The sequence below is a fragment of the Epinephelus lanceolatus genome, chromosome 11, assembly GCF_041903045.1.
Source record: "Epinephelus lanceolatus isolate andai-2023 chromosome 11, ASM4190304v1, whole genome shotgun sequence".
NCBI lineage: Eukaryota > Metazoa > Chordata > Actinopteri > Perciformes > Serranidae > Epinephelus > Epinephelus lanceolatus.
Genome location: NC_135744.1, coordinates 22,716,392 through 22,742,771, shown reverse-complemented (window position 1 = coordinate 22,742,771; position 26,380 = coordinate 22,716,392). Strand labels below are relative to the sequence as shown.

The 26,380-nt window shown below is 40.3% G+C and overlaps 3 protein-coding genes and 2 non-coding genes across 9 annotated transcripts in view; 1 reads left to right on the top strand and 4 right to left on the bottom strand.

Moving 5' to 3' along the window:
• The window catches only part of specc1 (sperm antigen with calponin homology and coiled-coil domains 1), a 145,950-nt gene extending 141,237 nt beyond the window's left edge, over positions 1–4,713 (bottom strand). The window contains exon 1 of the mRNA XM_078172362.1: positions 4,634–4,713. The gene's annotated coding sequence lies outside the window, so the exon portion shown is untranslated. The remainder of the gene's footprint in view (positions 1–4,633) is intronic.
• Positions 4,714–6,734: 2,021 nt separating this feature from the next.
• Positions 6,735–9,256, top strand: timm22 (translocase of inner mitochondrial membrane 22 homolog (yeast)). Its single transcript, XM_033650709.2, has 4 exons — positions 6,735–7,024; positions 8,190–8,386; positions 8,616–8,688; positions 8,779–9,256. The coding sequence occupies exons 1-4, from the start codon at positions 6,766–6,768 to the stop codon at positions 8,853–8,855; spliced, it is 606 nt and encodes a 201-aa protein (XP_033506600.1). The 5' UTR covers positions 6,735–6,765; the 3' UTR covers positions 8,856–9,256.
• Positions 9,257–11,294: 2,038 nt separating this feature from the next.
• abr (ABR activator of RhoGEF and GTPase) overlaps positions 11,295–26,380 on the bottom strand; it is a 209,596-nt gene continuing 194,510 nt past the window's right edge. For all 5 annotated transcript variants that reach the window (XM_078172357.1, XM_078172358.1, XM_078172359.1 and 2 more), the window contains 7 exons: positions 21,160–21,219; positions 19,050–19,159; positions 18,741–18,880; positions 17,385–17,519; positions 17,139–17,244; positions 15,396–15,549; positions 11,295–12,839 (listed from right to left, as the gene is read on the bottom strand). In XM_078172357.1, coding sequence (XP_078028483.1) covers positions 12,750–12,839; positions 15,396–15,549; positions 17,139–17,244; positions 17,385–17,519; positions 18,741–18,880; positions 19,050–19,159; positions 21,160–21,219 — 795 coding nt within the window. In that variant the 3' untranslated portion in view covers positions 11,295–12,749. The remainder of the gene's footprint in view (positions 12,840–15,395; positions 15,550–17,138; positions 17,245–17,384; positions 17,520–18,740; positions 18,881–19,049; positions 19,160–21,159; positions 21,220–26,380) is intronic.
• trnav-aac (transfer RNA valine (anticodon AAC)) lies at positions 22,110–22,182 on the bottom strand. The gene has a single exon. It is a non-coding gene; the product is annotated as a tRNA-Val (tRNA).
• Positions 25,278–25,350, bottom strand: trnav-aac (transfer RNA valine (anticodon AAC)). Its single transcript has one exon. It is a non-coding gene; the product is annotated as a tRNA-Val (tRNA).

Here is a 26,380-nt window from a genome sequence, read left to right as displayed (position 1 = left end):
ATCCTTAACCTTTTCGACCACCAAGATCTAATCAGTTCATCCTAAAACCCAGGTGTTTGTTTGTACAAATTTGAAGATAGTCCCTCAAGATATGTCTGACATACACATTCATGAGACTGAGATGGACGGACAGCCTGAAAACATAATGCCTCTGCCCACGGCTTTCTCTGGTGCGGAGGCATAAAAATCCCTAGTGCAATAACACAGTCTTTCACAAGGTGTTTCACACAAGTTGACACTGCGATAGCATAAAAAATATATATATATACCTACATATACTGTACAGCCCTACTGCTTAGCTGTTATCAAGGATGTGCATACTCTTTGCATGTAAAGATTTGCATAAACCTCAGTCTTAATTTCATCTTAAATGCCTAATCAGTACTTTTTTGACTGAGTAAACAAGACAGAGGTATGTCCATGTTTGGACATGCAAATTGCAGACTGTATCTCTACCCAGCTTTTAGACGAGTCATACTGTAAGTACATTTCTTTGCGGTTATATTGGGGCACTGGAGGTTTGAAAAGTGTGCAATTCCCTGATTCTAGATTGCAACATCCACACTGATGTCTGTGTTTTATCTTAATTATATTGAGCCTACAAGTCATTATTATGGTGGCGTCTCCTTCCATAGAAAGCAACTGGAATTCCGCATCTGAGGTGAGCATCTGATGTACAATATAGAGGACAACATCACTGCAGTATCTGCCTTTCACCCTTCTTCCCACAGCTGGACAAGGTCACTCTAAATGCTGTTACCCCACCCCCACCCTAACTAATTTCATATGTCAGTTACAGCACGTGGATGACAGACTCCACTTTGACTCTGCTGCTAATTTTCTACTAACAGTCCCTTAGTGTGCATCAAACATAAGTAAATCCAGGACACCAGCACTGTAGATGATCCTGAGTGTGTGGCACAGCAATGACAGGAGACCATGAATCCCCTTTAGAGTGTCACACATTCCCACTGAGCAGAATGGTCCAGGTGATTGCCAGGTATCATTTTCTGTCTGACAAAACAAGCCATACCACCGCTGTACAACTGGACATGGGTGCTCCCCACATAACCTCTGGCTATAAATAGCAAGCCAATGACAGGAACTGCCTGGATAATGAGTTGAACAGAGGATGAAAGCAGCTATAGAAAAAAAAGAGGAGGATTCTCTGCTCCAGGCTCTACAAGGACATGCTAAGGATTAGTCCTGGTAAGGGACACTACTGCCTCCATCAATGAGAAACACAAAGTCATGGAATCAATAACAAATTCAAACAGACAGATTGCAAATATGTTGACGGATGCAATCTTCCTGGCTACAAATACTAGACACAAAAAAGACAGGAGCCTATCGGTAAACATCAATGATTAAAAAACTGTATACAGTGCTTTAGCCTGCATCATTACATCGACATAAGACCAGCCTCCCTCGGTGCTTTCATGTGTCTAGCCCAGCCCGTCCCGAACACAGCCCAGAAGCCGGAGACTATTTCCCCTTCTTGGATGGTTAACCATGAGAAAAACACAGGGTGTAATTACCTACAAACAACATTCACATTGCATTGCATGGCATTGACTGCCTCATAAATGACTGGTGCACTGCTCATATTTGAACTCTCCTTTCTGCCGGCGTAATCAAAAGGAACAGAAGAAAGTGAAAGCTGTTATTTGTTGCCCATTTGGTCTCTCCCAAAGGATCCATGAGCGTTTCCTTGCAAGGCTGGCCTCTCCTATAAACACAAGACTACAACGTAAGCTCTGCAATTAGGATATTTTACAACTTTTCTTTCCCTTTTGTCGTTATTGAAAAGTCCAATTATGCTGCACAGTAAGCCATGACCAAAATAGAAAAGGTTTATTATTAAAGCATCTCTATTTCAGGCAGTGATCTGATGTTTCTGGAGCACTTCGGTAATGTAGGTTACAAGTAAATGTTACGTGGCAGGAATAGAATCGCAGACAGGAGCTTAGTCAGGAGAGTTTGCTGTAATGAAGCATTTAAGGTCCTATTAAAGACATAAACAACAAGCTTCCACATAAAGGCACACTAAACACAACAAGGCCCTGTTTGACTGCTTCACATGGCACTGATCTAATGAGGAACAAATGGCTCGCTGATCATGTGAAGTAAAACTGCTTGCAGTGCATTGAAGTGGTACCAAAGGGCAACGTGCCATTAGCGGCAAATGTGAAATTTACATAAAAACACGTGAAAAAATAAGCAGTGCAGCTGAATTAGTAAATTAATTTGTACAATTGCAGGTTTATTTTGGAGAGAAAACTTTAATAACCCTTCAGGCTGGTGCTAAACGGCGCCTAGCTACCTTCACTGATTCAAATCTGATAAAAGTAAATCTTTGTATTGTGTATAGATCTTGAGTTAAGGGCTTTATCTACCACTGATGGTACTGAGGTCATATCCTCTGTATTTCTGAGGAAACTTTGGGGATTTTTGCAACCTAGGAGGACTTTAACATTAAAAACTTGGCCTAAACATGGGGGGATTCTACTCTATACCATAACACCAATATTTTAGACTCGATTTATTCAGTGTTTTTGCCAGTTTAAATCACGGGGTCCGTTTGTTTGAAGAGGAAGAGACTAAAAAAATCTCCTGAACATCTGGATCTTAAACTATTAGAGAAAAAAGGTAAGCACACATTAGCAGGTGCTGGGTGAGCGGCCCGTCTCTGACATGCCAAACAGCGTCAAAGAAACACTGATTTCTAACTTGAAACTGCTTTAATCTGTGTTTTACCTGTTTAAATCACCAGGGGTCTTATTCATAAACACTGCGTATGCACAAAACGAGGCATGAAAGAGGCGTACGCCACTTCACACGCAAAAGTTGAGATCTATAAAAACAGACTTGATGGGAGAAACGTTTGGGAGACAGGAAATTTGTGACAGACGGTGACATGGAAGTCTGATTGTAGAAATTGTCAAATATTTTCTGGCACACACCATTTTTGGCTTTGTTCGTATGTACAATTTCAGTAGAGATCCTACGCATTGTTTTATAAATGAGGCCCCTGGTCCATTTGTTTTGGAGAGAAGGAGACCTCTGCGAATAATTTGGTTCCCAGTAAAAATCTCCTGAACGTCACATCTCAAGTTGTCAGACAAAAAAGTTGTGCACACATTAGCAGGTGTTGGGCTAGCTGCCTGTCTCTGATGAGCCACACAGCATAGGAGAAACACTGATTTGTACGCTAAACTACTTTTTTCAGTTTTTTTACCGATTTAAATCACCGGGTCAATTTGTTTTAGAGCGAAGGAGACCTCTGTGGATAATTCAGCTCACGCTAAAAATCTCCTGAATGTCTGTACCAGAAAAAAAGTGAGCACACATCAAGTTATCAGAGACAATCGGTGCGCAGAAACAAGCAGGTGCTGGGCTAGCAGCTCTTTTGTGATGTGCCAAACATCATAGGAGAAAACCTGATTTGTAACGTGAAACTGCTTTATTCAGCATTTTTACCTGTTTTAATCACCTGGTCTGTTTGTTTTAGAGAGGAAGAGACCTCTGTGAGTAATTCGGCTCCTGGTGAAAACCTCCTGAAGAAAGAACACTAAAGGAATCCTAACCGGGAGACATTTCAGCTCACTGCTAGATGCCACTAAATCCCCCTGAATCTTAAACAATTTTCCCATTAAAAACGTACACACAGTGGGTATTCTTGAAGCCAATTCCAGTATTTTTTAGACTAGGTTTAGATTTCAATTTAACAACTTTTTTCCTAACAAAACAGCCACGACATACCTCGTGTAGATAGGCTATGTATTCCTGGCAGTGTAAGGCTTTGAAGCAGAATTTAGATTTGTTTGTTAAAGAAAATAAATCAAGAAAAGTCTGTCAAGCTCAAATAACACACGAAATATCCAAATATTTAAAAATATTAACAGACTTTCATTTTAGTTTCTGGATTTTCTTGGGGTGTGTGTATGTGTAAGCTGCAGTATCTTCACTGTCCTGTTAGATAATGTAACTGACATGTCCCTTCACACAGGAGAAAACCCATAGAGTTGTCAGGTAAAACATTACACTACCAAAGACAACACCATCACTGCATGTATTAATACTTCTTTCCAGTCGTGTTGGACTAAACACTGAGACAGAAAGAGGCAGATGGGGAGTATTGATCCAGCATGGATCCTGTTGAACTCCGGAGGCTGCAACCTTTCCAAGTACACAGTGAAATTCAAGATGTGAAGCCACGTAAAAACGTAAAATAACGTCCTGTTTCTAACCGTGTTTATTCGACTTGTTCCCCAAATGAGACACTCGCACAGTGACACGTTCACTTAGCATGTAAACAACCTGTCCTCTGGCTATTTATATGACAGACGTAGTCACATCAGGAAAGACACGTCTGCTTCACAGTGACTCATTAAATTAAAAGGAGCAGATGTTGCTATATTGTTAACGCTGCTAACAAACAGGCTGTCATCAAAGTCAGTTTGGCGTCGCTCTCAAACCAACTGACACCGCGCGACTCTCTGTGACAGCTTCGTTAACGTCCGCCGACAAACACCGTTAACGGTAAAGTTTACACATTTTAACTCAACACATTATTAAAAAGAAGAAGAGGAAAGGCTGCGACAGACTGTCAGAGAGAAAAGCTTCATCTCACCTGTTCAGTGTCGCTGCTGCTGCTGCTGCTGCTGTTGTTTGATCAGGATGCTGCTGCCGCCGCCGCCGCCTCACGCACGCGAGTCATTAAAGTGTTACCACCGGCCTGCTGGAGCCGGTAGGTGGAGCGCGTGGAGAGAGTTTTGGCGCAGTGCTCGAGGAGACTTCTGGGAAATGTAGTCTTTCCATCTATCAACTGCTGGAAGGCACCAATGAAGTCTCCAACAATTTAAAAATAGAATAAAAAAAATAATTATAACAACAACTAATAATAATAACAATAACTCTATTATTGTTTTTATTTTATTTCATTTATTAATATTTTTTTTATCCAAACATAACATCCAAAAAATAACTTTTTAAAAATACAGTCACTCCAGTCACTCCATAACAATAATAATAATAATACAAATAACAACAATAATAATAATGATAATAATAATGATCATTATTATTATTATTATGAAGTGTATGTCTTTTTTAAAAAGTATATTCATAACTATATAATAATAATTATTATTATCATTTATATTATTATAATTATGATGATTATTATTATCATTATTATAATTTTTCATACTTACAAATATTAAGTATTATGCCTATAGCTAAATAAACATATACAGTACATGATATATACATAGAATAAACAATGTTAAAATAGCCCAATACTACTACTACTACCAATAATAATAATAATAATAATCATTAATATTATTATGATTATTATGAGAATTACGATTATTATTATTATTGCTGTTGTTGTTGTAGATATTATAGATATTTAAAAAAAAAAAAAAAAAAACACAGGGGGGGACACATTTACAATGCCTAAATATTGTCAATATGTAGTTAAGACTAAAGTCAAAGATTTAGGCTTATTTAACATAATGATAATGATAATGATAAACTTTATTCCAGACTCAAGTCCATATAAAATACATACAAAAACACAGACAATACAATAAAAACAACACAACAAGTAAGTTTAAAACACATACAGGCATGTTTTTATGGGGGTAAATATTAGTACTGCTTGATGATTATCATTTTTTTTCTTTATTGTTGTATTTCTTTATGAGAACCTGGTTGGGATTGTGCTTAAATGCTGGACATTTAAAGAAACCAAGATAGCATTTTGTATATTTTGTATAAAACTGTATACTAATCTAAAATACACAGTAAACCTTGTACAATCTAAGGCAAATAGATACGACAGTCCAGCAAAAATATCTTAGGGCTTCCTTTGCTAACTTTATGAAGTAGTGTTTATTGACTTGGTGCAAGTTACTGAGAGAACCTAATGGCAGGCTCTTGGCTGGTGTTGTATTGGAATATATGTGTTTAAATAATATTCCGTCATTCTCTTGATTTAAATAGGGGAATTCAACACCCGTCTGAAACAGCTGCAACAAAAATATATACATAAAACCTCCAAAAAGGTATGATTTATTGTAAGGATGAGATGTCTTTTCTAATAAAAACATTATATTAAAATCACAATATTTGCTTTATGTTGACTGTGTGGTGAAATGAAGTAGAACTGTGGTGACTAGAAGCTGCAGGAAATACATTTTTAAGTATTTATATAAATATTTAATTATTCAAATGTTAAATTTGAACGTATTTTAACTTCATTTATTTATTTGATTATGCAGTTTATATTAAAAGATACATAATCATATTGATATACATATAGTTGTGTATTGATATGATTATGTTTCTTAAAAAAATAAAATCTACTCCATAATGTTACTGATAGTAGTCTACCCATAATGATATAGGTAAGATGGAAAAAAAACATTGTGCATGTGCAGTACAATTTATAAAGACACAAGCAAAGCGTTGTGTAACCCTGAAGGTAGAATTTACTGCAGCACTTGCTGACGTCAGGCAGGTTGTTCCTGTGTGTCGAATGTGCTGATAGGAATTTAAATAAATCTTATCAGAGAATAAAATACATTTTCAAAAATATCTTTCAAATATATGTATTCTCATTTGCTTCGGTTTACTAATTTCTAAATTATTATAAATATAAGTATTAAAATAATATTACAAACAATACAAATGTGACGAATCTGCCCGCGCGCGTCTTGAACTACATTTACCTACAGCGCTGTGTCATTGAGAAACATGGCCGCCTCCACGGGAGCTACGAACGTTGCTGCCTCCGATTTACAAGATCCTTCTCCGGCGGGTCCGAGCATGGACAGTCCACCGCTTCAGTACAGTCTGATCCTGGAGCACCTGATCGGGGACAAGAGGCCCATAAAGGAGCTGAGTCCCGGTGTCATGGGGGGGCTGCCGGTGCCCGTGAAAACCGACGAGCAGAAGATGATCGAGAGGGGCATGGAGAGCTGCGCCTTCAAGTCTGTGCTGGCCTGTGTGGGAGGTAAGATATCAGCCTGACATTACAGGTACACATCACAGCTGTTTGATGTCTGTGTGGCTTTAGCTTTAGCGCTAAACTAAATGTTTTAATATGAGATTTGACTGTGCTGTAAACTGGTGTCAGAGCTCCGAAATCAGCTGCACATGTGGAGGAAGAGGACTGGAAGAGACGCTGGTGTTATGAGGCATACTGATACAGAGCGCAGATCATTGACTGACTGACAGAAAGCAACGTTTTCTTGCATCTTACATCTTTATTTATTTTATAACACTTATTTTGTATTGTTTAATTGTATTCTCTTCCTCGTATGTAGTTCCTGTTGCTCAATGTTGTCTAGTTTATGAACAGTTTTTATCATTTTCTAATATTTTTATTTATTTATTTTTGTATTTTAAAGTGCCTTAACTTTGTTTTGAAAAGTGCCATGTAAATAACATATTATTATCATTATTATTATTATTTATTTGAATGACTGTATTAATTAGTTTAAGCTATATTATTATTGATATTATTATGTATTATACCATATTATTGTGTTACATACATACCAGACTTTTACTTTACTAAATTGTATCATACCAAATTATATTATATTTGATATTGTGTTTTACTCTTGCACTATACTATATTATGTTACACTAGATTATTATTATATTTGTTATTATTAGAAAATAGAAAAATAGAAATAGAAAGAACTTTATTAATCCCCAAAGGGAAATTCAGCTATCCAGCAGCTCATAATAAAAATTAAATAAAATACGTTAAAATAAAAATAAATGAGCAAATAGACATTAAATTAAGATAAATTGTCCATTACACACTGAATTACATGAAATTGTATCGTACTGTATCATATTATATTTGATACTGTGTTTTACCACTGCACTATACTATATTATGTTCCACTAGATTATTAAAACAAGCTGTCTGAAAATGACGCTTTGGGAATCTGTGATACTAATTAAATATTTTACAGACCAAAGATTCACTGATAATATGAAATGATTGCTGTGACATTTCCTGTACTTTACACACATGTGATTAATTACTGTAAGGAAATCAGAGAGTAGCTTAACAGTGTACATCATATTTTATTCTTCGAGTCTGTAAATGTTGTTGTGCTTCATTGTGTGGACACTCATGCTGGTGTTTTTGTTCTCTGCAGGTTTTGTCCTCGGAGGAGCTTTTGGTGTTTTCACAGCCGGCATCGATACCAATGTTGGTATTGATCCCAAAGACCCTCTGAGAACTCCGACAGCACGAGAAGTACTCAAAGACATGGGCCAGAGGGGGATGTCCTACGCCAAGAACTTTGCAATCGTGGGCGCCATGTTCTCCTGCACAGAGTGCATCATAGAATCAGTAGGTCACACTGCTTTTTAATGAAATCCTGCTTGTCATATTGTTACTGTAATGCCATCACATGTAGAATGTGTTTTGGGAACCTCATGTTTGTGTTCTGCTTTTTTAAAGTCTCCTCAGAATGGTGTGATGGCACCCTCTGGTGCTAAACTGCTGTATTTGATCCTCCAAGTGATGATGTGCAAAATAATCCATTGTAACTTCTCCCCTGTGTGTTTTTCACCTGCAGCACAGAGGTAAATCTGACTGGAAGAACGCCGTGTACAGTGGCTGTGTTACTGGAGGAGCCATCGGATTTCGTGGTATGTGACCTGGTGTCTTTGCTTTGATGTTTTAAATTTAAAGTGGTATATTTCTCTTGTCCTGACGTGTATTGTTTGTCTGTCTTGCAGCTGGTCTGAAGGCCGGGGTGCTGGGATGTGGAGGCTTCGCTGCATTCTCTGCTGCCATCGAATATTATTTACGGTGAACCACCAAAGAGTGGCTCTGTGGACTCAATGGATTCACATGTGGGAAATCCAGCTTGTGAATATTTACCTGCACATGTAGGATTGCTGCATAAGAAGAACTGATGTATTCGGTGGAAGGGGCAGGATTTTTGTTGGTAAAAGACCTGTGTTACTTTTACTATATGGACAGTTTGAGCACAGCAAAGCAGCTTCATGTGGAGAAACTGAGCAGAGTGGATCTGCTTCTGTGTTGAAGGTTTTAAGGATGAGATGAAAATGTTGAACCCAATTCACCTCCATTCTGAGCCACGACCAACTCAAATGGGACTCAGATAAACGCTGTTATTCATTATTAGAATAATGTGTCTACTCAACTAATCTACATCAGAATTATTTATATGAATAAAGATGTTTTTGTTAACTTGTTCAACTTGTTGTTGTCGGGGCGGCTCAGGCTATTTATGATTTTTGTTATAGTTTGTATAGACTGAGGAAACAACACAAATCTGCTTATTGATATCAGAAATACTGAAAAAGGAGCCTCCATGCTGCATGATCTTAACATTTAATATGGAACGTCTCCAGACTGTTAGCACATATCAGTGTCTTACTATTAAATACTGTGTTTATCTAGGAAGTCGAAACATTTTCTAAACAAACAAATTTTCTAAAAACAATTCCAATCTGAAAAGTAACTAAAGCTGTCAGACAAATATAATGGAGTAAAAAGTACAACCATTGCCTGCAAAAGTAGAAGTTTAAAGCTGCACAAGATGGAAAAACTCAAGTAAAATACAAGTAACTCAAAGCTGAGAGAGAGATAACCCAATCTGTGAAAAGAATAATATATATTTGTTTTTTAATATTGTGTCAGTTATTTCAGAAGAGAAAGTTACAGTGCTTGTAAATAAGGGCCAAAGCCAAAAGCATTTTCTAATGGTAACATTTCAGTACTGGAGTTAGACCTGAGCAAGAAAAGGAGACAAAGACCACCTATTGTGGAAAATATGCAATTTGGAATAAAGTTCCAAATTGATTCTGGGTCACAGAGAATTCTTCTTGATCCAGGTGATTTTAAAGGTGCAGATCAGGGTAGTAAAATCTAAGATGGTAAACATTCACAGGTCATCCCTGAATCGACCACCAGGGGGAGTAATATACAAAGATCTGAAACTTAAATTATTGAATGTGCTTCAGTCTTTCAGCGGGAGAAAAACTGCTCTAAATGTTAAAGTTTTAGATGATGTATGAATGATTTTAGTGCATCAGGTGGGAAAAACATAAATAGATGAAAGTCACTGTTCTGACATTTCCTGCAAGCACTGTTTACCAAAACTCAAAATGACACACAGGTGCTGATTATTGTTGTCACATGCTCCATTTAATCAGCATTATCTTACAATATGTGGACATGAAAATGTTATGATGTAGCATCTTCATCGTTATTAACAGTTAAACCCTATTCACGTGAAATGGTACATCATGGACAAATGAAATTGTCACCAAAAACTTGAAGCTCTGACCAAGTGCTGTTAAACAAATATGACCCTTATCGGCTTGATGGGGGTGCTAGACTTAATGGTCAACTTTGAAAGAATATAACTCCTATGCTTTAAGTCCTATTTACACTGAACTTAGTACAGTTTCATCAACCATTAATGGCTACCTCACTACATTTCCACCATTTTGAAATTTTTGAAAAACACATTTTTGATATGTTCTCCTAAACCGTAGGTGCCACATGGACCAAGTTTTCTGTGAATTATTATTGGACCAAGCAGGATCATGCACCATGCCACACTGCAAACATCGCTCAGGAATGGCCCAAGGAATGTGACAAAGACCTCAAACTGTTAATCTGGCCTCCAAATTCCCCAGATCCCAATCTGAATGAGCATCTATGGCACGTACCGTGACTCCACCTCACAACCCACTGGACTAAATGGATCTGCCGCCAACGCACTGGTGCCAGACACCGCAGGACACCCAGAGATCCTGTGTCCATGCCTCGACAGGTCAGAGCCAAGTTCGATCCAAGGAGGCCCCACCTTGGATTAGGGGTACATCTGGGATATCGGCACATCACAAGAATCCTTGAGCAGACTGGGACCTGGGGAATTTAGAAGCCAAGTTGACACCTTGAGCTTTTTGTCACGCTCCACAGGCCATTTGTAAACAGTTTTTGTAGTGTGGCATGGTGCATTATCCTGCTGGGGGGCCACTGCCATTGGGGAGTACTGTTGCCATGAGGGGGGGGGGGTACTTGGTCTGCAATGGTGTTTGAGTGGGTGGAGCATGTCAGGTGGTATCCACATGAATGCCAGAACCAAAGGTTTCCCAGCAGAACAATGCATTGGAACAAAATAATCAAAGTTATTCACTTCACCTGTCAGTGGTTTAAATGTTTTGGCTGACATGTTTCCAGAGAGACTCAATCATTGACACAGACGGACACAAAGTGAGAGTGTTTTGGTAACTTTTATTTTACTAAAAAAAAGGGGGAGAAAAGTTCACATTGACATTTAGTCTCAATATTACAGTATACTGAAATTCTTCTCAAAGGAAGTAAAATACAACATTTTTTATTCCATTTTAATCTTATATTAAAAATATCAAATAGTACTCATCTAGCAGTGCTTACAGTATCTTAAGATATGTCGCAGGCTTGATAGCAGAAAGGTTGGCTTTGTACAGAGCAGAGATGGGCGTTTGCCGGTCTTAGCGAGGGCCTTGCAGAGACAACCTACCTTTGTGTTACCTGGCCTGGTCTGATTGACAAGCTGAACATGCAATGAGGGCAACTACACAAATCAACTCTATAGATTATACCGGTGCAGTAAGACACTTGGAACAGGCTTGCAATGAAACAACAAGAAAAAAAGCTAAATGTTCCATTCACTGTGTTTTTTCCCTACAACCCTCATGTCACAGAGTGCCCTCTCTCCTCTACAAAGTGATCTGAAATTAATTGGCAGACTTTTTTTTTTTCAGTACAGCTTACCAACCATGGACATGGTGAATGAGAAAATCAGACTAAAAATAACGTCACTACCTGAATAAACTTCAAAAAACAGACTCCTTAGAGCATTTCTCTAGTTGCACAGAACTGTACAGGCACACATATTATATATATTTAAAATAAATAGGGCTAATTTGGCCAAGACTCACTGGGGAGGGCAGCTCTCTCTTGTTTGTCAGCACAGAGAGACACGTCACCAGCCGTTTATTAGGGTGGCTCCCAGCCACTTCTACACCTCACAAGTTCTCATAGTCCCTTAAACACACAGACACACACACGTGCACGCACACACTCACTCAAGTACATCCATATCGTCACTCACACACCCCGGCCTCCTCCACCACATGCACAAAGCCAGAAAGACAGAAAAAAGGAAACAAAACAGCTGCTGAACATAATTATTAAACATGTAAATGCCTTTTTTTTTCTGGAATGCCTCTGATCAGGAAAAAGAAGCTGAGTCGACTCATCAAACCAGCGTCTGGACAGGGCTCGCTTATGACACACACCGGTGTGATCCTGTGCCACCGCACCAGGCTGTGGCCTCGGACCCCCATCGATCTTTTCCGCAGTGGTCCCAGAATGCCTTGTTGTCTTGTCGGTGGGAGGGGCGGCTCTGCTCTCCTCACATTACAAACAGGACATGTGACTACTAGACGACCAGGAAATCTCCTTCACCACCTCCCTACGTGCTCGGCTCCATCTCTTTTTAGGACTGGGGGGGGTTCAGGGGTGCAGACAGGAGGGATGTGTGTTTTGGGGGCTGTACAGTCAAGATGAGCTGCCTGCTGGGCGGAGAGGTGAGGCAGGAGGACCGAGTGGTGAGGACCAAGGTTTGTATGGAGTCTCTCACGCTCTCCTCTCCAGATGGCGCCCTGAGGGAGGCGGGTGGGGACTAAACGTCAGTGGAAAAGTAGAGCGTGTTGCGCTTCAGTTCGGCAAAGGAGATGGGAGGATGCTGCAGGTAATAGAGCAGCACCTGGACCTGTGAAGAAAGAAAGAAAACAAGTTTGTTTGGTTAAAAATTTGTTTTAATTCTTTCCAAATTAAAGTGGAAACAGACAACTTGTCAACTTTTCCAAGAGATATTACTGTTGCTGCCGTTGTTGCAAAGACAACAAGAACACTTTCCATTGTCCTCTGAGCCTAGCAACCACCAACAAACAGGACACACTGCTTTATGTTTTCCACAATTAACTCAGCTGTGTCATCATCCAGCATTTCTGCTACTGGATATAGTCACAGCAAAGAACTTACACTGATACTTTTGGTAAATGGGGATAGCTGGGGAGGGGAGGCGCTGCAACTGAGAGGGAAAGTGACGACAACAGAGCAAAGCAATGTGATGGAGAATCGGAGGAGAGACAGAGCGCACATGAGAGACTACTGAAATAACAAAAGGAAGAGAAGGAGAAGTGGGGCAAGGGTTCACGTCCACGCCAGCCCTTAGCTTGTACTTAACGCTTTAATATTTTTCCATCCATCCATTTTCATCTGCTTATCAGGGGCCGGGTCAAAGGGGCAGCAGGCCAAGCAAAGCACCCCAGACGTTCCTCTCACCAGCAACGCTTTCCAGCTCCTCCTGGGGGACCCTGAGGCGTTCCCAGGCCAGATGAGATATGTAATCCCTCCAGTGTGTTCTGGGTCTGCCCCAGGGACTCCTACCAGTGGGACGTGCAACAGGAGGCACCCAGGAGGCATCCTGATCAGATGCCCGAACCACCTCAACTGACCCTTTTCAACGAGAAGAGCAGCGGCTCTACTCCGAGCTCCCTCCGGATGTCCGAGCTCCTCACCCTATCTCTAAGGCTGAGCCCATAAAATCAAAAAATATTTAAAAACTACAACATAAAGGATGTTAATATTGTTTTGTTCGAACTACACTTTTCGTCATCTAAAGCAACAATTTCACTACATTTGTACATCTACAGTACAAGTTATCAATCTGACTGTGATCTAACACTGGCTGCCATTCACCTTTTATGAATGGGTACAGTACATATTTTTATCTATAAGGTCACTTGGATCTACTTCCTCATCATTTTTTCTTCCACAAATGAACCACCTGATGTGAAGCAGACTGTGTCTTCCTATGCTTGATTCTCTCTAAGTAAAAATTATTACAGAACAACTTTGCTCTCTTCTAGAGTTTTAAATGATAATTATGACTCTTGTGTTTGACTGCTACAAACTATTTAATTGTTAGTTAATATTTAAGGATGTCTGGCTGCTTTGAAGTTGGACTGCTGCCTAATTCAGCACTTATTTGGAAAGTTGTTCTTTGCTCTGTTATCTGCCTGAAGCTGGATTCTGCCTGTTAATTGCTTCTCGAAGTTTGTCTGCAGTCTGTGTTTAACTCAGTCTGCTGCTTAGCAACAACTCCTGTGAAAAAACACACAACCCTGACCTGTGACTACTAAAATAAAGTTTAAAGAAAACCTTTTTTATGATTTTGATGAATTCTGACAGTCAGTTAAGTCACAAATGAACACGTCTGGAAAATCTGCTTTATTAAAACAGTCTAATGTTCCACAAATGTCCCTGAATCCCTCCTTTAATGGGTCTCATCAGGCGGGCATATGTCTGGAAAACTTAATTTGATGTACTCTTTGTTTAATGTTGCTAGCAGTTTACCAGGAAACACAGGTTCTTGTTGGTAATTTAATTTACAATATGTATTTTACTCTCCTGAGAAGGTGCATTTGTGAGTCTGTGTCTCTAAAACATGTCCAGGAATTCTTTATTGCTGCTACATGGTTCTTTTATTAAAATAAAGGAGAATCCATCATATGAGATTATGTTGAGGATATGGCAGCGGAAGCATCTTTCTTTGGTGTGTGACATTTTGTATACTTGCGCCATAAACATTTAGAATTTAAAGAAGCCCCAATACAAACACTCAGCCTCACTGTAGTGGACTGACGGGACCTCCTGCATGTGCACGCTGCCCCATTTATGATGATTTACTCTGGATGTTGTTTATTCTGCCAAGGCAAAAAAAAAACATTTGTGCACAGGAAACTCATCTCTCAGTAGAGATGAATGGATGGCCTGCAGCCTAAATACAGCTGGGAGAGTAGACCGCAGTGACAGGGGTCACTGAGCGACGTGGGAGTGAAATTCATCCGGAAAACATGTGCGGCGACCGAGGAAATCTGCATGTACGCACCAGTCTACCATCTACGATGTACAGTCACAGAGGGGATGCATACTGAGTTTTTGTAGATTCAAAGGTCCGAAAACTAAAACTTGGTCTAAACATTGCTACAACTGTGTGAAAGGTAAATATCCACACAATTATTAGTTTTAAGGCAGCACCAGGGCTGGAAATTAGCACCAGCCATTAGCTAAATGCTAATAAAATATGCAAGTGGCTGCTAGTTTTGCGTCACTCACAAGCCGAAAAAAACAAAAACAAAAAAAACAACGGCAAACAAATGAGTGGCTGCTAGATTTTGAAATCCACCGGCCACAGAGGCAATAGACTAAAAAGTTAATTTCCAACCCTGGTCAGCACCAAAATGCGTCTGTGTGTAGGTACCTGCGCCATCACGTCATGTGACCAGATGTCAGAGGCGGAGGTGATGTGCTGTCCCTTCGTGCTCTCTGACTCTGAGGGCCTGAGCAGAGTGGGGCCAAACACAGTGGCCAGGTTATGGAGGGACATCTTGTTGATGGGCTCCTTTTCAGCCACCCTGTTTAAAAAAAAAAAAAAAAAAAAAACACCAGGAGGCCTGTCAGTCAAAGAGGGCGGGGTTAAAACATTGGAGAGACAGTCAGGGGTGCCATGTTGAAGGCAGCCATTACAAACGTAGGCAGAAACTGAACACAGAATTGTGGCTGTACCGTGAAGGTCAAAAGATGGTGTTGATCTGAAGGTTTAAATGAACACTGTTAAACTACTACTGCTGATTACCTCTCTTTAAATAACAGAAAACAAATCTTCTTTAGCAACTATCCAGAGTTCAAAGTATTTTCACTGTTCCTTGCAGGGGATGAACAACAACAACCGGACATAGTTTACTGAGTGGTTCAGACAGATGTTCCACAGCACCCAGGTCAAAAATACAAGTAAACAATGTGAGCAATCAACGCAAAGGTTAACACTATCTACCATTCAACATGTAAATGGCAGCATTTTATGGCTTGGTCCTAATTATAGGCACTTTTAAATGATGATCTGAGGGTAACAGTTCAAACTCTGAGTTTCATATTTCAGGACCTCGCTGTCTGACTGAAAATAGGCCTCTGCCTGTGAGATGTTTGGGAGGATCACAATTAAATGACTGGTTGAATTTATCTGCGAGTTCATCTGAAAATAAGACATGAGATGGTCTAAAACAGCAGTTCCCAACTGGTCCAGATTTCTCCTCAGTCATTAGCTCAAGGTCCACACAGTTTAATATATTCGGCGTCATACTTGCGTTTGGCCATGTCGTTGAGCTAGTTTGCTGTTTCTGTTAAGTAGATGTCAGTTAGTCACTAACTCTACAGCAGGAAACGCCACTTCAAAATAAAAGCTCTGTGCCAGAAATTCACTTTGCTTCAAAATACAGTGTGTTTTTTACAAACTCGATGCGTTCACAACCCACACTTATGGTCCGTTCAGAATGGACCTGCTACCCATTTTTGGACCTCAACCCATCAGTTGGGACCTTGTTTAGATTACATACACTGCTACATGTAGCTAGATGCTAACATCAGCTAAACATGATTTGAGTTTAAAAGCTTTTATTTGTGATTTTTCAGGGTAGAGAGTGTCACTATTTTATAGTCATTCCTCCGATGCGATGACGGTGTGGAAAACCTGACTAATTGGGGCAGACTGTGCTTTTTCGGGAGAAGGGCTTAAAGAGATAGGAAATAAAACGCACTGGAATACAGGTATATTATGGCAGACAGTACGAGAAAAATAAAGTGAACGTTAAAACATGTAAACATGTTCTAGTAGAAACCCAAAACACAAGAATGAACCTGAGCATGGGCAGAAAATATCCACTGCACTTCAAAATAATGTGTGTTTTTTACAAACCTGACACATTCGTGAGTCACTTGCGGTCCATTCAGAATGGACCAGTGACCCACTTTTGCACCGGGATCCACCATTTGGGAACCACTGGTCTAAAAGATTTCTACTGTATATAATAACGGGTGTTGAGACACATCAACTTCACTATTCTGATTATACCAACAGACATGGTTTCTTTTTTACAGACAGGTGGCCTAACTGTGATCAGTGGGAGTCCCTGTCTATGTCTGTGGGTTACTGCGTGCATGTGTGTACCGTTTGAGGTGCTCCAGCAGAGTGAGGAAGGTCATGAGGTTGGGGTCGGGCAGGGAGCGCAGGAGGTGCATCATGCAGTTCTCCTTGGCTGCCGGGTCTGAGAGCGCTGCGAGGGAGAGGAAAAAAAGATGTCAGATTCAATTATGGGACGACAGCTTCCTAACTTCAGCCCTTATCTCTTCCAGCTGGGCAAATTTAGCTCCCCACTGATGACAAACACACACTTCCAGGACTCAAAGGTCGCACCTATGCCCTCCATGAAGGCGGGGTAGAGGCGGTCGGTGAGCAGAGGCTCCGGCAGCTCCCTGAAGTACAGCTTCAGTGTTCCTGCGATGGCGTTGATGTCCATGTCGCTCAGCATCACCAGGATGTCTTTGGTATCTACAGGTCAGATATGGAGGATAAACAATAACTTGAGCATGTATAAATAAATACAGGAATAAATATTTAAAAAAAAAAAGAAAATGCATAAATAAATACTGAAATAAATGAAAAAATTGCATAAATAAATAAAAGTTGATAGTTAAACAGGACATAAATAAATAAATAAATACAGCAATAAATAAGTAAAAATGAATAAATGCTGAAACAAATACATAAATAAATTAATGAATAAATGTAAAAAAACATTTAAAAAAAAAACAAATTAAACTGGACAAATATCTTAAATTTATTTCTACATTTTTGGATAACTACATTTATTCATTTCTGTGTCTGTACATTAATGAGGGAGGAGGTCCTAACCTCTGCGTTTATTTCCATATTTATTAATTAATTTATTTATTTAGTGATACTTATTTTACTTTCCATCCTCCATGGTCAGACACAAACAAAGAGCGATTGGAAAGTGAACGCATTACATTATTACAGCCGAACAATAACACAGCTGCTCTTTCCGTCTCCGGGAATAATGTAATCTCTCAATAACCTCACATCCAGACGGAGACAGATGCAGACGTGCTTAATGATACTACACACAGAAATGTAAGGTGATACTGTGCTCCGCTTGGGACCAACGCTGAGAGACTCTTACGCAACATAAAACTTGAACGCTTGACAGCTGTTGCTTCTCATCTGTCCTGGCCCCCCAATTCTCACGTCTACTAGGTGCTAGAGCGAAGGCCTCGATTACCTAAACCTCTGGGCTGCAGGGATGTTAAAATCTGAGTGTCAAACACTTCATTTCCTGCATTCTGGTTAATTTATGCACCAATTTGTGCCTTTTCTGCATCAATATCATGGTACTCCCTGCTTCAACAGTGCATAGTTGCTTGATCATCCTGTTGTTTTATGGCAGATTGCAAACATTGCTTTATACCCCCATAATTTATGCCTAAGTTTAATAATATATATACTAAACTTCCAGTGTTTATGCATGCACTAAATTTGTAACAGGTACATGCTTGATGACTGCTGTGGTGTTATGTAATCTGACGGGATAAATGATTAGATGTAGGTCACCAAACTATCAGCTTTAAAGGGAAATTCCGATGATTCACTGATGGGATTTTGCTGTTACATATAATACAATCTGTTGTGTTGTTGAAACTGTTGTTAGTTCTCAGGTCAAGATGATGGGATGGACAGTCAGTGGAGTCTTACTGGTGTCGAATGCAGTTTTGAGGGCCTGGATATCCGTGGCCACCCCTGAGATCCTGTAGATTCCCACTTCGTCAATCCCCCTCTTCTCCACTTCCTCAATGCACTGACGGACGATGTAAGGCACCTTGGAGCGCTCGCGCCTGTGGACATGAACAGCATGTTATCTTTTCTGATAATGTAGGTACATTTACAGATTTATCTGTTTGCTAGCTCAAATATACAACAATAAATGTGCATAAAGCTGCAAAGACTTTATTTTATTTTGAAGGTAACAGCACATTCTGGTCTCATTAACGGAAACATGCTCACTTTGTCACCACGTTGATTTTGACTCCAAACACCCCACTCTGTTTTTTGGATGGCGTTCTCTTCAAGCTGAGGTCCCGACTCGTAAACTTCATAGAGAATTCCACTTTGATCTGAAGAGAAAGGAAACTGCGTTACTCAAAGAAGAACCGAACTTTGGGACCCCGACAACTTTTATGTTTTTCTTTGCATTGAGATTTAGCGGTTTTGACATTGAAATTTAATACCCGACATATTCAAGCTCAACATTTTAACATGTGGATTTTATTGTAAAGATTACAGCCGAACAGATTTTTTTTTTTTGAGATTTCCTTATATTTAGGGCTGCTCCCTGAAAGTTGACGAGTCGCCTCAGTGACCCCCTCAGTTGACAGGAAAATCTTCAAGTTGCACTGTCATTATTTTTCAGTGTACATTATATTATATTTTTATATTCTAACAGGATGAACAGGTTTGATGACAAAACCTGAGGCAGAGAGGTCTCAGAAGACGTCTGTAGTTTGGCAGCATTTTTAACTTTAGAAGGACAAAACTAACAAAGTAAGATGTAAGCAAAATTCAACATCATTGAACAATGATTATCTGCAATTATCTGGGCTGATTTACCACACATGCAATGCAGGCAATAAGTCTGTTTAAGGCTATAACACATGTTATGTACTTTATACCTCTGCTAGGGCCATCCCACGTACAGTAGTGACGATGATCATAGCTCGTCTTTTACAGACAGCATCGCAGATTTCATTGCGCTAGATATGATACATGATACAATATTATCACGATACTTAAGTCACTATACAATATTATTACGATTTTAAATATGTAAAGATGTGGTAAGTATTGCCCTAAAATATACTGCAGTTTATTACCTTTTTTTAACTGTAAATTATGTTCCCAAAGGAAAACTTTGTCAACATCTGTTTTATCTAATAAGATTAAGTTTTCAGTCTGTTCATTTCACTTCGGTCATTTTTTTTGCAGCAGCAAAATGTGTCTGTTGCACTGACAAAGCAACTGATTATATTATTCTAGTAGGCTACCTAAAGTTTAATTTGCAATACTAATAATTTGTATCATTAAAAAAATGGGTACTTGGCCCTGTGTGATGATACAGTATTGCCAAACAAAAATAGTGCAACACTATGCTGTATCGATTTTTTCCCCCACTCCTACTAGATATGAGGCCTGTGAATATTACTGAAGGTGCAGGAGACGGAACAAAAAGTTGGATGCTCATGTTAAAGGCGCTGTATGTAAGAATGTGGCCAAAACGGTTACTGCACTCAAATTCAAAATACTGCCGCGAGTCGTGTCCGCCCCCCCCCCTCTACAGATTCGAGGTTGCTGGACAGTGGCACGCTGGAGACTGATTTGTTTGCCCATGGGCGGCTGCCGTGGCAGGGCCATGTCGCCGCGTCCTTGATCTTCGGTTTTCCAGTGGACCGTTCGAGCAAGTCTGGCTTCTCTGCTGCTAACGCTGCTGCCGGGATACAGCTGAGGAGATTGCTAATGCTATGTACCGGGACACTGCTAATGCTGCTTGCCGTGCTGCTGTAGCTCAGTCGTAACTGTAACTGATGCTGAGACTCTACTGACTGTGTGACTGGTAGACGGCGGTGGGTGGCGCAACAGGCCAAAACACAAATTCAAAACATAAACATGATTTGCCGACTGTAATTTTTTTTTTAAAATGCGAATATTCTGGCTGTACTATTGTTGTCGGTGAGATCAGTATGTTATATGAACATTATTCCTTAGTCTCTGTGACATATTAGGAGGATTTTACAACTATTTGCTTTAGATTTCTTACATATAACTCCTTTAAACAGGTAAATCTGTTTCCATTCGGGGACAGCCCTATTTATATTATCAACTCAATTCTCCTTTTCAAAGACCTGTGCGTACACAAACTTTTGTACTTGTGGGGAAAACATTTCTCACATCAGCAGGGATATAAGAGGATTCAGTGAATAGAAACGCTATGCAGTCAGAAAAACTGGCCAGCCTTATCATCTCTGCCAAACATAACATCTCATCACAAGACTACATTACACATAGTACATTATAATCTAAGAGATAAGTCCTATCAGAGTTGAAACTGCTTGTGTCTTACCCCATTCATCTCTATGACGTCCATGTGCCAGTTCTTGGACTGCACCGTCTGAGGATCCAGCTGGAAGACACAACAGAGACAAAGACATGATGCTTGATAGGATTTTTGACCAAATAAGGGCACATGACTTCATTTGTACGGGATTTTCCCAAAAGAGGAGGCGGCTTAATCAAATCATCAGATAAAAACTGTGGAAAAGTCACATTTCTGCCTGACAGCATTATGAAACAACAATAACAAGTCACTACAAATACATTCACCACAGAGGAAACAGTTTTGTGTAATGGCAACACATGCATGACAGGGTTTTCTCTGGCGGGGAGTAAAAGGCAAGGGTTTAACTTTGGGTATCTCACCAGAGTGGAGCAACTAAAACAATTTTTAGCAGTGTATCTATGTTCCCCAGCTCGATATCCTCTTCAGGTGACTCATTAAGGAGACCTTTGAGGGGGTTTATTGTCTCAGAAATGTTTTTTCTTAAAGTCAAATATTCAGTGTTTGTTTGTTGTAATATTGAAATCACCTGTAGCTTACAGCCTAATGATGCCCTTAAATGTGTGAGATTTTAGACACTGATATCTAAACAGTGGCTGAACTGATTTTTACCATTCAAGCTGCATTCGAAACATCCATCTCTCTTTGTTCTTCTGCAATTTGAACTGCAAAGACAGCCCTTACCAATCTCCTACACTGTTAGTTTATATCGAGAGACACACATGCTCAACACCCAACACACGCCTCGACTAGGCCCTTGGGAACACAGGGACGACCCTCACGTTCCCCGCTTAAAGAGAGGAGATTATTTCCTCTACTAAAACAAATTAGGAAGCCAGCTTTTACTTTTTGGTGTGTATTACAAGATGGGCTTGTCATTTGAGCTTCTTGAAATGAACAGTTGCTGTTCTGTAGACGAAATACACCGCCTGTTTTCTGGCAGAGAAAAACAGTGCTGTTCCTGCCCAGTTTCGAACTGAGGACCTTTCGCGTGTTAGGCGAACGTGATAACCACTACACTACAGGAACTGGCTGACACCTGCTCCCCCCTCCTCAAAAAAAACACGGACAAACACAATCTTCAGGCATGCATTGAGAAACCCCTGCTGAGGAAATGTCGATAACCACCGTGCAAATGTTTGAACAAGAAAGGCAAAGCTGCAGAGGTGAGCAGAAGGTGAGGGGGGACGCTTTGAAACTGTGATTAATATTCACTGAGTCCAGAGTTCACCTTGTAACTGCTCCATTTTTCTAACCAGATGAAAGTCAGGCTGTCATTGCAGCCTGTGCCACAACACAGTCAGTGAGTCTCCTTCAGGAAAGAAAGATGCCACTTATGTTCCCCACATATACCCTCTGCAGTCTCTTGGGGTTCAACAAGGGCTCCAGATTGGCTCAGACACTTGGCCTACTTCACCGCACACATTCTCAAAGTCTGGGTCACACGTCCCATGATGTCCTCCGAGACATGATAGATGGCAGCCTGTTGTTGTTTTAAGTCTCCTGGAGTGTGTGCCCGCCGTGTGAGGCCACAACAGCTAATGCCTTTTTTATAGGCTGCTTGCACTGCACAGTTATGTCATTACAATGCTGCGTGGTGATGTGCTCAACGTAGAGGAAAATAATGATTGTCGGGTGAGCACAAGGGCAGCACACTTTTCTTATTGTCAGGCATTAGGCTGCGGCCATTAAAAGTTCTCAGTGAGAGTATTTCATTACCTCGTAAAAAAGCCATTTGGCATTGGTTTCACGCATTCCTATCATCGTTAAAGCCTGTTTTCCCAGCAGGGATTGAGACGAGGGACAGGTAATCACTGCAACTGGGTCTTTACACAGCTACTGCCAAGAAGGGAACTGGGCAAAGGTCCAGGACTGGCTGCTGATGCCTCCTGCAACCCCACGAATTAGACTAAAACTGTTCCTCCCACCGATTTCCTTCCTATTAGCCTCTGCTGATTTCTAAAAAAACCTGATTAAATATGAATGCACTGCAATGGGGTTGTAAAAACAAAGCGGGTATTTTATAGGCGGCGGTTACACTCACTGACCTCTCTTGAAATCATATCCTCAGCTGGGCTCTTTTTTTTTTTAATTAAAAATACTTGGAGAGGAACTTGTTTCACCCTTTTCCTTTCCTGGAAAATTAGTTTGTTTAAAGTGATGACTGCAGACTGTTTGGCTGGAGAGGCCTCAACAGAATTCAGACTGACTTGGTTCATACTAGATATTACACTCAGAATTAGAAACACAATGTCAGGAGAAGGGTTGCATGAGAAGAGACAGCTTTCTTGGAAATGAATTGTGACTTACATCGGGGGATGTGTGCAGTCAGCTGGTTTAAACAAAGCGGCGAGAGGATTTAAGGTTTTATCCTGAGTGACAGCTCAGCCAGGGGACTGACAGGAAGAGGGCAGCAGGTAACAGAGCAGGCAGGGACTGGAGAGAGCTAATGCGGTGTAGATGTGGCCATATAAAGCTAATCTTAATCTCACTGAATGTAGCGGAGATCTGTAGACATGTAGTAGGAGAATACACTAAAAAATTAAAGGAATACTTCACCCCCTAAATGGACATTTGTATATCAGTTACTCACCCCATGTTATGTTGAATTCATGAAGAAAATTTTGTTTTACTTGCATCCTCCATGGTGAACGATGTAAACAGATGTTTTGATATAGTTTTGCTGTTGTTAAACGTGGACTACTATGACTTCAATTCATTCATTAGTTTAAAGAACATAGTTTTCTTCAAGAAGTCAATGTAACAAAGGGTGAAAAATACATATACAAATGGTCATTTGGGGGATGAAGTATTTAAGGCAAATAATATCCTAGAAGACTATAAAGAATATATTTTAAAGCCTCCCTTTTTGCTTATTGGCTGTATGTTAACACATTTTAGACCTTTTTAAGAACCTATAGAAAGCAAACCAGCATGTCCCCCTTTCATCTCACTCCAAACAGATGAAAAGTCCGATGACTGATTTCCGTTCCGAGGAATGTTTGAAGGGGATTTCTAGCACATGAGCATCTACTATACAGTATGTGTGTGCATTCATGCACATGTCAAGGAAATGATAAAAGTCAGAAAGTGTCTGGTGTTTTTTTTTAGAGACATCCTCGGGCTAATGTGGCTCTGATTAGGATGCAAAGCTGTCTTTGTAGGACCGTAAAAACTATGGAGGATATATGACTCAAGGCAGACTGCAGCCCGGAGCAAAGCACAGAAATACTTCCAATCTAGTGGACCACTGTACACACTGATTTGTACGCATTCCAGTTGGGGAACACACTCGAAGCTTTGTCCTTATATAGAATGCAATAAATATGTGAGAGTGTGTTTGGAGGATACAGTAATTCAACCAGCATATATGGGAACTCATTGTTCCGTGAGCTATATGTCTATGAGTGTGTAGCAGGTTTGAGGCTCAGCTGGTTACCGTGCTCTGTATGGCCTAACAAACCTGACTCATGTATGCTCACACACACACCTCATCTAATCGGCCTTTGGTGTGTTCGAATATCCGAATCCATGTGGCTGCCATGTGGTATGGCCAACTTGAAGGCCCTAAAGAAAATTGATGGTTGATTTCAGTATCTTCTCCTGCCTCTGGTTGGACTTTCTATCAGTCAGGCAGAACAGAATACATCATAACTATGAGTCTTAACTTCAAAAGAAGAAGCAGACAGCCGTGAACCAGGATGTATATACAGCCAGTACTCTGCCCTGACTGATCTGCAGGGACAGTACAAAGCAGATAAGATAAGGCATGCTGTTCAGCTGCCACATGGTCTGTCTTTCTGATAGACACTGCAGGGGAACAGGAAGTCGGTTCAGTTCTCTTTATAATGATTCTTGGTAGTGTCAATTGTTGCAAAGTATTTATAAAAAGAAATTATGACCAAAAAGTGGCACTAAAGGCTTAATGTTTTGCTTATTCTAATAAAAGCAAAAACTGGTCACATATGTGGTTATTGGTGGCCAGTTTAGCCTTTTTATTAACCGTAAAAACCTGCACGCAACAAAGAACAGCACTGTTGACACATAACCAACAGCTGCAGCTTCCGCAATTCATTAGGCTCAACAACAAACACACCACCTGCCGTCTTTGGGCTAAAAACTGCTGTTCCCGCCCAGTTTCGAACTGAGGACCTTTCGCGTGTTAGGCGAACGTGATAACCACTACACTACGGGAACTGGCTGCCCTGCTTTCCCCTCTCTGAGAACATAATCCTGCACTCCTTCACTGGCATGTGACATGTGAGCCACACTCCTGCAGCCTGTATGGGAGCAACAGCAGCAACAGACTGACGCAGGGGGACAGTCAGAGGGCTGCACCCCTCTGGTGCTCTTTACATCTCTGACAAAACACCCAGGATGCCATTCTGCACATGCAGCACTACAGCAGGAGAATAATATATTTCTGGGGTCTTTTCTTGATTGAAAAAGAGCACATGTATTGCCAAGTGACCATGCAAGAAGCATGCACACAGTCCTGCAGTATATGAACAAGTTCGGCCCAGGGGCCCCTCAGTGGTATGATCCATCCATTAGAATACAAGAGCCAAAGCATTCTTTACTGACAAGCAAGTAAAAAATGCACACCTGCAGTTTGTTAACAAAAAGTGTTTTGGTGCATTTTTAGTTGCTCCGTTGCTTAGTCCACAAAAATTTCCCCACCATTTGGCTGCATTAATTTTTGCCCTTGGAGGCTGAAATTTAAAATGGAGTTTGCAGCTAATGTGAATTTGTGCTTGATTCTGCAAAGATTAATTCTGGGATTTCCGTGTCACAACTAGGAATGATGTACTAGACTATATATTTCCTATTAGAGAATAAATCCTGCATGTAAATGTCTTCATTCAACTTTTACCTTGATTTAACACTAGTGAGTAATTTGAACAGTTAGGACCCTATTAAACAATCCACAGCTCATGGTCTAAAATGCATGGTGCAGGTGCATTTACAGTAGGGTGTGTCCAACTCCTGTTATGCTAGTTAAACAGCACATCATCTGGACACAAGTAAGGCGCAAGTGGCAAAGGGGTTGTCTTTAGTCCCTTAATTAACCATAGGTGTGTTTTAGGCATAACATGAATTCAACCACATAGAGTATCATCTATGATTCCCTTTAAAAGCCAGGTGCACGTGCAAATTGAAGAAACGAGCGCTTTTCTGCTGAGAGTAAAGCAGTCAGAGCAGTAATGACACTGCAGCAAATATTGTG